Raw genomic sequence first — 12,351 nt, forward strand, 5'->3', positions numbered from 1 at the left:
CTCAATTCAAAGTCACCGTCAAGTGAAAATAGATGTTTTCTAACCCTGTTCACAAACCGGCCAAATTTGACTGAAAAGAAAAATCAAGCTGTACATTATAAATGAGGTTTTAAAATGATGATGAGAGATCAGGTCATTGACTAGCTAGCTATCTAGCTAGCGAGTGAGCTAAAAGCTAGCTAGCTCGCTAGCAAGTGAGCTCAAAGGCTTCTGAAGGTTCCTCGGCGGCTCTTCTGCAGCGTCACTTCTTGCGACGTCTGGTCTTCCTGCTACCTAGCAAGTGAGCTAAAAGCTAGCTAGCTAGCCAACGAGCGAGCTGCAAGGCCTCTGAAGGTTCCTCGGCGGCTCTTCTGCATCGTCACTTCTTGTGATGTCTGGTCCTCTTGCAGACCTTCTTGGTGCGCAAGTGCAGCTTGAGTCAGAGGAAGGTTCTCTGTGTGAGGGTCACAGCAGACAGGAGTTGGTCCTCCGTGAAGGAGTGCTTCATCTGTGAGGAAGACTACAGTGAGTTCAGAGACAGCGGCGTCGCGATTGACGCCGGGGGATGGCGGGCCGTCACTCTAACTCTGCTTCTTCTTCTGCCAGCGTTCGCCTTGGAGAGCTCGGCGCTCAGCTTCCCGGACTTGTGTCGCCTGGTGGCCTTCTACTGCGTCAGCAGGTCCCCTTAGCCACATGTGCTTCTACTAACAGCAATTGTTAAGCAATAACAATATTTAGATCACAATATTTATTCAGTAGAAACAATATTCCATCTCATCATCGTTGGAAACGATGGTGGGATTGTTTTGTCCGCAGGGACGTCTTGCCTTTCCCTCTTCAGTTGCCGGACGCCATCGCCAAGGCCACGACGCACCGGCAACTGGAGTCCATCTCGCACATGGGCCAAGGTGCGCTCCGCTGCATCATCACCACTTTTGGCGAAGGGGGAAGCCTAACTTCTCCCTGGCCGCCGTCTCATCTGGTCTCTACGCAGACTTCTGGAACTCGCCGAGCGCGTCGGAACTTCAAAATGGACCTCTGGCGGCGTCGGGTAGCGGCCTGATCCAGGCGGCGGCCTCGGAGCGATGGCGGGTTCAGGGCCGCGGCGGTCAAAGCAAACTATGCTTCATAAATCCTCTCTTCCTGCAGCTGGAAGTCTTGAAGGTGGGTTGTGTCAGCCTATGGGAGGGGCAGAAGCGCTGAGCTTACGCAGCCATCTTTTCCATTCCCCCAGCATTCAGAACTCCAGAACCACAGTGCCTCGAACAAGCGACACCGTTTCAAGCGCAGCGTGCGACTCCGCCTCTCCGAGTCCTCCATGAATCTGTCCCTGGAGGGGGTGGGCTCCTACTCCCCGCCTCCGTCCATGGAGATGCCCGCTGGGTCAGAGAGGTTGCGCAACGCTAATCCCCAGAGGAGAGTTCACTCCGGAGCAGGGGTCCTGAGGAGGACGCCTGCCGTGTCACCGGGGTCGGCGGGGTCCGAGGAAGAGGACGCAACGGCTGTGCGAGCGCCTCAAGTAAGAGTCTAAAATAAACACACAAATGCAAAAGTATACATCTACTAAAATAGGTTTGGGTTGAAATGAATGAATAAATATTATCGTTAATGACTAAATAAATAAATAAAATAGGATTGTTATTAATTATGATTGACAAGACCAGTCTCGAGAGAAAAAACAATCTTAAGTCTTGCTCTTGTCTTGGTCTCTGTGACTTTTGGTGCTTTGGGTAATTCTCAGGAAGCAAGCTCCTTAGCGCAACACCAATCTGTGGTAGTTCTGAGATTGACCTGTGGATGGCGCCGGAGGGTAAGCGCAGTCACAGAAGAAGAAAATAAATTCATCTCTCTTCCTGGTTGGCTGGTTCCGTTTCACTTTGAATGGACCAAACTCAAGGATGAAAAGGGGTTCGGACCATTTTTGGAGCAAATGGAAGAGGGAACCCCGGATTGTCCTGTCGCTCAGGATAATCTTTCAAAGACATCCGATAATCGGGCCTTTTCTCAATTCAATCCAAAGATCAACATCTATATGTGTGGTTCAGGCGGACCAGCCTCCCGATGTCCAGCAGTCGTCGCCGTCGCCGCCAGAGGGGCCCGCCATCGAAGTGGCTCTGCTGGCCCCGGAGCGCCGGGCGGCGCCGTCTCTGGCCGAGCTGGACAGCAACAGCTCCCTCAGCAGTCTGGACGAGGAAGACGATTGGGATTCCGATTCCGAGAGCGGGTTCCAGACCCAGAGCCAGGGACCCCGGCGGCCGCCGCTGGTGCGCTCGCGAGGCCGCGGCGGACTGCGCCGCATGAGCGAGGCCTTTGTGTGTTTCTTCGCTCCGGACAAGCGTCTGACGCGACTGGTGCGGGAGCTGTCCCGGGACCGGCGCTCGGTTTTCGGCGGGATGGTGCAGGACTTCCTCCTGGCTCACACGGGCTTGCTGAAATCGCTATCGGCCGCCTCGCTATCCTCGTCGCCGCGTGTGACGTCCGTGCAGCTGCTGCAGGGTGTGCGCCTGTTTCTATCGCAGGCCAAGTGTTGCTTACTGGAAAGCGGCGAGCTGGAACCTCCCATCGAAACTTTGGTGCCAGAAAACGAGAAAGGTAGACACATCCGAGCGGAGTCCGCTTTGTTTTGTTGTAAACAATGTAAAAGTCACCCGCCGGACCCGTGCGTAGGCTTGCGTGTGTGCGTGTTGCCCGGCCTTGCACGGACTTCTGGAGGGGGGGGGGGGCGATGCTGGGCCGCTCGCCTTCCTTCCTTCCTGCACTCTGATTTATCTGCCTTTGCGTTGGTGGGAGCCATTCGAATTTTTTTCCCCTCACTCTCGTTTATCATAAAAAGATCTCACAGGCCCACGCACGCTTGGAGAGCGCACGATTCAAAGGGGGGGGGGGGGAGTGTTACAGTAAAAACACAGAGTCACTTAACATATTTGTAAGCGAGCAAGATGGACGATCGACTTTAACGCAAGTGAGAGAGAAGCAAGCTGGCAACGGCAGCGCTCGCTCGCTCGCTAGCAACAAAATGCAAATACACGGCTGCGCTACGTCGAAGAATTTCCAGACTCCACAGGAGTTTTTAATTTTGATTCTTGTTTTCAAAATTTGGCACAACTGAATTGGTCATTGAATTAGACAATGTTAGCAAAGTTAGCGGAGCGCATTGTTGCGCTAGCATAAACCCAAATCAAATGTTTTCTTTTTAAGCTAGGTTATCGAAACAGGTATTGTAAATAGAAAATGTTGTTCCGTACTTGTGTAATTTCTCTATTTTATTCGGAAGTATTTTGAGACACGACACGAGTATTTAATTTCAAATTTTGATTTAAAAATTTGGCACAACAGAATCGGTCATTGAATAGCATTGGACAATGTTAGCAAAGTTAGCAGCGCACATTGTTTGCTAGCATAAAAACAAATCAAGAGTTGTTGTTGTTTTTTTTTTTGACAGATATTGTATATGAAAATGTTGTTCCGTACTTGCATAAATTTATTTCCTTTATTCTTAAGTACTTCTACATAAGTACAGATAATTGCCACCTGTGACAAAGCGGTCTCGCTCTTGTTTGTGTCCTGTTTTTTCCAGATCTTGCCCTGGAGCGTGCCATGTTCTCCTGCGTGCTGCGCCCCCTCAAGTCTCACCTGGACGCCGCCCTGGCGGCGCTACACCGGCAGGACGCGTCCAGCCAACGCTTCAGCCGCAACCTGGCGCGTCTAAAAGACGAGGACAGCGCCGCCCAACGCTTGGGCGTGCGCACGGGCCTGCCCGACGGGCGGCTGGTGGACAAAGTGAAGCAGAAGTTGGCGCTGATGCGGCGCACGCATTCGCCCGTCGACAAAGTTCTGCTGCTGTTGCAGGTCTGCAAGTGCGTGCAGAAGGGCCTGGGCGCCCCGCACGGTGAGACAAAAAGTTCTGGCGAACTTCTCGGGTCGGAACCCTTCAAATGTCCAGCGTTTGGCTCTCAGCAGGACAGGAAGTGAGCTGGGAGGATTTCCTGCCGTCGTTGTCCTACGCCATCGTGGAGTCCAACAAGCCTCACATCTTGATGGAGGTGGAGTACATGATGGAGCTCCTGGAGCCATCTTGGCTCGGCGGTGAAGGTCGGTGCTCCTCAGCGGAACCTCGGTGTGCAGAACTTGTCTGGAGTCCACTTTGCACTTTCCAGGCGGCTCCTACTTGACCAGCGTCTTCGCCAGCCTGCATCTGATTCAGAGCCTGGACCCGGAGCGAACCATCTCAGGCTGCCTTACGTCCGAGGCCCGGGAGGCGCTGAAGCAGTGGCGCTGTCGGCGAACCCTCGAGGCTCAGAAGCAGAAGGAGAACCTGCAGCGTCAGGTAGCGGCGGCCGCTGAATTCCACCACCTCGGTTGTCGAGTCACAAACGGAACTCCGACCCGGGTTAGCGAGTTATCCCATTTTGGATTACCCGTAACCCCGGAGTTTTGGGTCCATTGTGAGACAGTGTAGAACTCAAGAATTGGAAGTCCAAAATTGGAGTCCTCCAGCCGTTCCTTTTTTTTTGGGGGGGGGGGGCGGCATAATTATTTGCATTTTGCAGAAACCCCCAGCTTTCGTAACGTGCTCGGAATTCATTTGAAGGGATTAGTTTTGAAAAGTAATCCTCTGATGTGGGCCATGCATGAACACGCACACACACAGGCACGCACACACACTTTCACCTGTTATCACATTGTTGGGTACAATAAAAAAAAAAAAAAAGCAAAGCGGCGACACTGTTAAGCACTACGTTTGCGTGCGGTCACGTGGTGCCTCTCCGGGCTTCAAATAGCCCGTCCAAGTGAGCCAGCAGCCAGATTCTGCTCCGACACTGGCGGGCGATTGGTGAGGCGAGTGCGATGAGGAAGTGGGCGGTCAGATAACATGAAATTTATTGAGCTGCATCTACGCACGCACCCGAGCAGGCAAACACAATATGCAAACGGACAGCGAGGAGCTTGCTGACTCTGTAAGTTGGACCTGTTGACATTTCTCTCATCGCTGCATGTGTGTGTGTGGGTGTGGGGGGAGGGGGGGGGGTGACCCCCACTACCCCCACTACCCCCACTACCCCCGTTATATTGTCTTTGCGCTTATTGTCTTTGCGCTTCTGAAATGTTTTGAAGTATGATTCAGCCAAGTCCAACTTGTGCGCCGATTTTGTAGTACCTCGTTATGCCACAAGATGCAGGGCAGGACCCGGGTCTATTGGATGTAGCATCATGAATTCAGAACTAGAAGAGGCAGAGATTTTTTGACAGGGACAACTAAGGAGCTTTGGGTGAGGGAACTTCAAAATGTGTCAAGAATTTTTATTTCACGCTTGCACGACGGGTAAAAAACATTTTAAAAAAAAAATCATCTAGTGGAATTTGCTGTCCAGGATGTGCATAATTTTGGAGACCGTAAGCCAATCCCTTCTCTTCCTGGATCTCTGAGTGTTGTTTGTGCCGCCCCCCCTTCCACTCCCCCCTCCAGAGGTGCGTTCGGATACTGTTCCAGGACGGGGAGCGGAGCGCCGTGCGGACCTTGCAGTGGCGAGTGGGCGAGAGTAGCCAGGCGCTGGCGCAGCTGTGCGCCGCCACCTTCGGCGTGACTGACCCGCAGCAGTACGCGCTGTACTGGCGCAGCGGCGGCGAGATGCGACCCTTGCCCCCCCAGGCGCAGCCTCAGGACCTGGCGGGCCACAGCGAGGGAGGCCCCTCCCTCTCCTACCTGAGGACCGACCACGACTTCAGCAAGATGCGGCGACTCACCAGAGGTGGCGCCGTGGACTTGAGTGAGTCGGTGTGCGAGGAGTGAGTGAGTGAGTGAGTGCATGCGAGCGGAGGAGGAGGGTGGAAGGAAGGAAGGAAGGAAGGAAGGAAGGAAGGAAGGAAGGAAGGAAGGAAGGAAGGAAGGAAGGAAGGAAGGAAGGAAGGAAGGAAGGAAGGAAGGAAGGAAGAAAGGAGGGAAGGGAGACACACACACACACACCGACGCCCGCCGTGGGGGCGTTGGGTCGCGCCTCTGGCTGCGCCTGCTGTGGAGGAGGCTTCCGTTTGCATGATGACGTCACAAACGCGCTCAACGACCTCGATGCCAAAGTTTCCTGCTGTTGACTTTTAAGAAGGAGACTTTCAAAGTACGAAAAGCTGTTGGTGCATTTCTGCCATATCCTTGAAAGCCGGGTTACGAGGACGCGGGTCCACAGCGCCCCCTCTGGTGTCTGCCGGGACGAGAGGCCAAATCCGTTCCCTTCTATCCAATTCTAAATTCTCCTTGTTGAGCAGCCGATCAGCTCCGGACCTTCTTTATTGCTTTGCTTTCTCCAACGTCAATTGTGGCTCACTGTTGGACACGTGCTGGCCACCAGCATGACGTCAGCAGGCCGGCCGAACTGTTCTTGGAAGCTGTTGGCGGCCATTGGGTCAATGTGAGCGGAGCAAACTGCCGCTGACTGTTGTATTTCAAACTAGCTTTGAATGTTCAGCTTGCGACACTATTCAGGCGTTAACCGGCAAGTGATGACCATGATGTGCTTTCGGCATAACTGCATGCGTTCTGAAAACATCAAGATTTGATTTCTAGGCTCTGCAAAAGTGGCGTGTGCATGTGTTTGCTGTGTGAGCTCACTATTCCTTTTCCGTGTAAATGTGCCAGGTCATTTGCAATCATTAAAAGAATAAAAAAAAAAAAAAAGGTGTGCAGCTGTGGGTATCCATGTTTTTCTGTTTGGTCCATCATTTTTAATGAATGCCTATTATTTATGCAAGATCAAAATATATCAAAAAGCTGGATTTAAGGTCACGGTCCTGAGGAGGTCAGAAGATTCCCCTGAGACCTCACCGAAATTGTTATGGAACAGGTTACCAGTATACTGTTCATTTCACCAAACCACTTATTATTAGGATTTAATATATATTTTCTTTTCATTATTATTATGACTGATTATGACTATTATGATGATGATGATTATTATAAGAAAAAAAAGTGGAGGCGGAATTTGAGTGAAACAGGCGTCTTACTTCCGGGTTAGGAAAATAGCAACCAGAATAACTCGTATTTATGAAGAAATAAGATCACCGCCGTGCCAAATGTATTATATATTAATATATTATATTAATATGTAATATATTTTTGTATTGTTTACTTGGATGTTTTCTTGTCCGTGGACCTATATAATATATATATAATATATATATATTATATATATAATATATATATTATAATATATAATATATATATATATATATATATATATATATATATATATATATATATATATATATATATATATATATATAAAATATGTAAGATGTCTTGTCACCGTGGGATAGTAGGAAACGCAATTTCGATCTCTTTGTGTGTCTTGACATGTGAAGAAATTGACAATAAAGCAGACTTTGACTTTGATATAATTATGCACATGGTTACGAATAACCGTGAAAAGTTTAAAATGGCATGATACAGCTTCTTTTATTTTAGCAATAGCCATGGCTAACATTGATTGGCTGTGACCATTCGTAAAAACTGCTTGACATAATGTCTATTGTGTTTTTGGTCAAAAGTATTTTAAGTCTCTTGAACGTGAGAATCGTGACGTCAGAAAACACCGGCCGAGTCGATGAGGAAAGCCCGCCGGCAGATGGCGCCACATATCCATTTTTAACTAGGAAGCCAAGCCACGTGACCCAAGGCGGAAGTGGAGCGGCGAGGGGCTTGGGGACGGACGGAGACGAGTTGAACGGGAGGGAGCTGCCCGAAAAAGACAAGCAAAAAATCCCACCTGCTCAACACTCAACAACACGCGCAACGTGCGTCTGTGCAACTTACGTGAGTCGGGTGTTTTTCGACGTGAAAGTTGTGGAGCCCCATTTCGGCTCTCATGCCTCAGCCTGTTTCATTTGGCGATCTTTGCCTTCATTTTAAGCGTGAGCTTGGCTTATCGGGACATTTCTAAATCTGAATGAATTCTCATGACCTTGACGACTTCTTGTGCCTTTTCCCCTGATCTATTATTAAGTAGTTTAACATTTGGGGCGGATTTTTTCGTAAGTGGAAAGTGTTTCGTTCTAAAAACACTAGATTTTTTTTTTAAAAAAAAGTAAAGTGCTCTATAAATATAATTTTTTATTATTATTATTATTACTTGTCCACTTGCTGTAGTGTAGTGGAAATGTAGCTAGTAACCCTTTTCGTAATTAATGCCTTCAAGTTTATTTACAGTTAGTGATTATTAAACGTGTTCCGTTTAATAACACATGTCTGGCAGAAATGTTTATGAGGAAGAGAAGAAACTAATATCAATACTGGTATTGCTATGAACCGGATCGATCCGCCCATCTGTATTTAAGTAGAACTTCAGATAATTGTGTTTGAAGAAAGACTTCATTCTTATTTGACTCCTTTTTAAAAAAAAAAAAAAAAAGAATCTGTGATGATGCGTATGGCATATAGCCACCATCCAGCTAATCCTCTTAGTAAATTGTTTTGCTCCACCGGCTGGCTGGCAGCACATTGATTCGCTCCCACTTGGACCAGCGCTGGCTCGCTTCTCGTCCCACGACTTTGTCTTTTTTTGTATTGTCCCCCAAGGCGAGACGCCGACGTAGTGATGGCCAGATTGTCGTAGGGAGTGTTCACCTCACTCCTGGGATCATGGCTGATGCCGCCGCAGCAACGAAGAAGAGTGAGTGTTGAGAACATCGCCTGCCTCTCATCCTGTGGGCCAGTTTTACTTCTTTTTTTTTCTTGGTCGCCAGTCGTGACGCCATGTCTTTCAGCTGAAACTGTTGATTATCAAATAACGTATCTACACTGACAATCATTTTATTGACTGAAGCTCTTTGCCTTTTTGAACTTTTCACAAATTTACCACACTTTTTAACGTGACCCTATCCTTAACAAAATAATCTCTTCATTTTTTTTTTTTTTTTCCAGGGTCTACCAAGGCGGGAGGCGTTCGCTTCTCGGAGAAAGCCCCGGTGGCCGGTGCCCAGGGGGCCGGCGCCCAGGCGCCCGGCGCCCCGTCTCACGTCCACTTTGACGACAAGCTGCACGACTCCGTCATCATGGTCACGGCGGAGGATGACGGCAGCTTCTTGGTCAAGGTGACGCCCACCTTGAAAAGTTTGAACGCTCTTCATCTTCTGTCGGTCGGGAAAGCTCAAGACGTGGCAACGCGATCACCCGCAGGCAACTCTGGGCTTGGAATCGGCCCGCCGAAGCTCCGCTCGCTGACTTGAATTTCCTTCCGTTCAGTTGGGCTTCCTGAAGGCGCAGCACCGCTACGAAATCGCCTTCACCCTGCCCGAGGTTCCGGCTCTCGGCAAGGAGGTGTGTCTGGCGCCCAGGCCGAGCCCCCATCTGCGGGTCATCGACGTCTCGCCTGCTCCCGAAGGTGACACGCGGGAAGCACTGGCTTTTTTTTGGTATCTATGGCGTCCACCTCACCCAGCCCCTCCCTCCCTCCCTCCCTCCCACTGCAGGCGGTCTGAAAATGATGTGCGAGTACATGGCTCAACAGGAGGGGGTGCTGTGTGAGCAGGTGCAGCTGCTGAGCGAGGCCAACGACGACATCTGCATCACGGTCAAAGTTCACGCCAGAGTCATGGGTATGATGTCATCTATGCCTCTTCACCAATCAATAACAATATGAAATGTATTCAGTGTACATATTTCATATAGACAAAACCGGATGATAAAAAAAGATGCTAAACATAGAACACAGTAAGGTCCTATGAGTTCTTGATTGTTTTTTTTTGTTTGTTTTTTTACACCAATCAATAACAGTATGAAATGTATTCAGTTTATTTCTAAACTACATATTTCATATAGACTAAACTATGGTCAAAAAGATGCTAGAAATAGAACACAGAAAGGTCCTATTAGGTCTTGATGCTTTTTTTTTTTTTTTACACCAATCAATAACAATATGGAATTTATTCCGTTTATTTAGTACATATTTCATATTAACAAAACAGTATGATGATAAAATAAAAAATGCCAAACAAATACCCTATCCAGTTCACTTTTCATGGAACAAAGAGTTACGATATGCAATCATCGAGCTCAACTCACCGGCAAATATTCTTTATCTGCGCAAAAAGCGACTAGTCTGTTTTATACTGCCCCAAGGTGGTCAAAAAGAGCAGCACTTTGTATCTTGATAAGCAAAAAAAAAAAATTGGATCAAAAGAGCTCGTTTTCATGTATTTATTTTATATGCAAAATTGAGAAGGCTTTTTAGTCGTTTGGAATTTTTTATCATATTTTTTTAAGTTCAGTTACTTTTAACCAATTTCCGTTTTTTTTTTTTTCTTTTGTTAATCTGGCGGTAGAATGACCATTGTACATGAAAAATGAAAGGAGTAAAAATTAATGTGGATTTCACGCTTGACTTTTTTTTTTTTTTTTTTGCCCACTTGGCTTTTCTACCCAGACCGCCATCACGGCACGCCCATGCTGCTGGAGGGCATTCGCTGCATCGGTGTGGAGCTGGAGTACGACTCGGAGCAAAGCGACTGGCAAGGCTTCGACTGACTCTCCTTATTGCGCGCATGCGACCCAAACTTGTGAGCATCGCTTCATCAGCAAAAAAAAAAAAAAAAAAAAAGACACTTATCAGGCGGCTTTGCTAATGCTACCGCTACCGCCGCAGCACTCCTTGCTATTTGGTTTTGACAGGCTCGTGCTTTGGCCGCCACTTGAAAGTGTCTCTTCTGCTCCGGATCTTCCTCCAGTTTCGCTGCGCTTTGTAAATGGATCCAAACGGTGCCTTCGTGATAAAAACAAGGCTGGTTGCGAAATAAGACATGGCAAGACGTGCGGGACTCAAATGTTTGTTTACAAGCCATACGTTCCCTTTAAAGGCTGAAAAGCTCACATTATTCTAGGAGGCCTACTTGTGTCTGCTTGTGTGTTGGTATTCATCAAGTGCCTTCCTCCTCCTCCTCCTTCCTGTCGTCACACTTCCTGCCACGTCCTGGACGAGGATGAGGAGAACCAATCCTCGTGGACATCAATCGTCATATTTCTAGTTATCTTACTGTCTTCAGCATTAAGTGAAGAGTTCTTGTTTCGTGAATGTCAAACTTGTCATTTTTGTATTTGTCTCGAATAAATTGAAGCGTTTCGATGTGACTTGCGGCAGTTCTTTGAATGCCCGCTAGGTGGCAGTTTCGGCTGCTGAAGGTATTTCTCTTGCCCAAGTGCAGGACACACGGACGAAGCGCTCCGCAAAATAATTACTTGTGAAGGTTTCGATGGCTCCAATAACGGATAGTTATTTTTAATAATCGTGTCAATTACGGATGGTTGCCTTTTTCTTCTTTCAGACAGGAATGTGGCAAAAAAGCGCTAAAACGGTGACAAAATAAATGTACTTCTTCCAAATCAATAAAAACAAAAATACAACAGGAGTAAAGAATGTATATTTTTCTTCGCGCTAAAAAATGAACAGAGGTTTAGATGAATCAATTAAAACTTGTGTTTTTTTTTCTTAGTTTAAGTTGCAGAATTTAACAAAAAAAAGTTTTATTTGTGCCGAGGGTTGAAGCGTCTTTATTTTGTCGGTTAGCAGCAAAATGCTCATTTGAAGACGCCACAAAACATGTACTAGTCATCATCGTAAATTCCAAGTGCGCACGTGAGGACGAGTACAATTTGAAATGTGTTGAAATAAATTTGGATGGATGGATAAATTTGACAATCAACTTTAATTTGTGTTGCAAAAGGTAGGAAGTATTGTTGAAAGTAGTTTTGGAGGACACGCTAAACAAACCTTTAAAAGTGGCTATTGATGCCCGCGATTCTGCAATTTACATTGTTGCAATTAGTCTCAAATGAACGGACTAAAGACTGAGTTTTCATTTTTTAAACATCGGGCGAAAAATCTATAAAAGCCCTGTCATCTCTCTTTTTCAAATGAGCTGGAAGAAAATGGCTGGAAAAGTTGAGTTAAGTTTGATTCTTTTTTTTTTTTATTTGCACAAATGCTTCATAATTTGGCAACATTGCAAAGCTTCAAAGCAGCAATTGATGGCACCAAAACAGGCTGGCGCAAGGTGAAAAATAACGCACGCTCGCACACGCACGCACACACACTCTGGCTAAAATCAGCGAGAATGCATCTCCGCTAAAGTGAAATACTGAAATCGTGGCATCGGTGAATTAGTGTGTGTGTGTGCGCGTGCACGCACAGCAATCAGCCTCCTCTTGTCTCTGCTGAGTGCCGCGGGTGATTGACAGCTCCTATTGATGGCGGCTGAGATTAGGCCGGGCGAAAGGCGTAACGAGCCGGCGCACTGTGCCGTAATGACGACCTTGGAAAGAGAACAAGCAAAACTATAATTATATAATCCCGCAGAAGAAACGCTTGTTTGCTGGAAAGCGTCACAACA

General features: G+C 47.4%; 2 protein-coding genes across 3 annotated transcripts in view; both read left to right on the forward strand.

The window, feature by feature from the left end:
- The window catches only part of rin1b (Ras and Rab interactor 1b), a 10,739-nt gene extending 4,080 nt beyond the window's left edge, over positions 1-6,659 (forward strand). Inside the window, exons 3-12 of the mRNA XM_088386854.1 lie at positions 390-504; positions 586-658; positions 796-887; positions 974-1,143; positions 1,214-1,498; positions 2,025-2,571; positions 3,557-3,868; positions 3,940-4,071; positions 4,137-4,306; positions 5,447-6,659. Coding sequence (XP_088242980.1) covers positions 390-504; positions 586-658; positions 796-887; positions 974-1,143; positions 1,214-1,498; positions 2,025-2,571; positions 3,557-3,868; positions 3,940-4,071; positions 4,137-4,306; positions 5,447-5,770 — 2,220 coding nt within the window. The 3' untranslated portion in view covers positions 5,771-6,659. The remainder of the gene's footprint in view (positions 1-389; positions 505-585; positions 659-795; positions 888-973; positions 1,144-1,213; positions 1,499-2,024; positions 2,572-3,556; positions 3,869-3,939; positions 4,072-4,136; positions 4,307-5,446) is intronic.
- A 969-nt stretch (positions 6,660-7,628) lies between these two features.
- adisspb (adipose secreted signaling protein b) lies at positions 7,629-11,092 on the forward strand. Of its 2 annotated transcripts, none has more exons than XM_088393838.1 (6): positions 7,629-7,783; positions 8,546-8,639; positions 8,891-9,060; positions 9,212-9,350; positions 9,439-9,564; positions 10,392-11,092. In XM_088393838.1, exons 2-6 carry the CDS (start codon positions 8,609-8,611, stop codon positions 10,490-10,492), a joined length of 567 nt encoding a protein of 188 aa, XP_088249964.1. In that variant the 5' UTR covers positions 7,629-7,783; positions 8,546-8,608; the 3' UTR covers positions 10,493-11,092. The 2 variants fall into 2 exon arrangements, with proteins under 2 accessions (XP_088249964.1, XP_088249973.1); XM_088393847.1 differs by having other exon boundaries at positions 7,629-7,764.
- The last annotated feature ends 1,259 nt before the right edge of the window (positions 11,093-12,351 follow it).

The sequence above is a fragment of the Syngnathus floridae genome, chromosome 1, assembly GCF_059516105.1.
Source record: "Syngnathus floridae isolate MCC-2025c chromosome 1, RoL_Sflo_1.0, whole genome shotgun sequence".
NCBI classification, from domain to species: Eukaryota; Metazoa; Chordata; class Actinopteri; order Syngnathiformes; family Syngnathidae; genus Syngnathus; species Syngnathus floridae.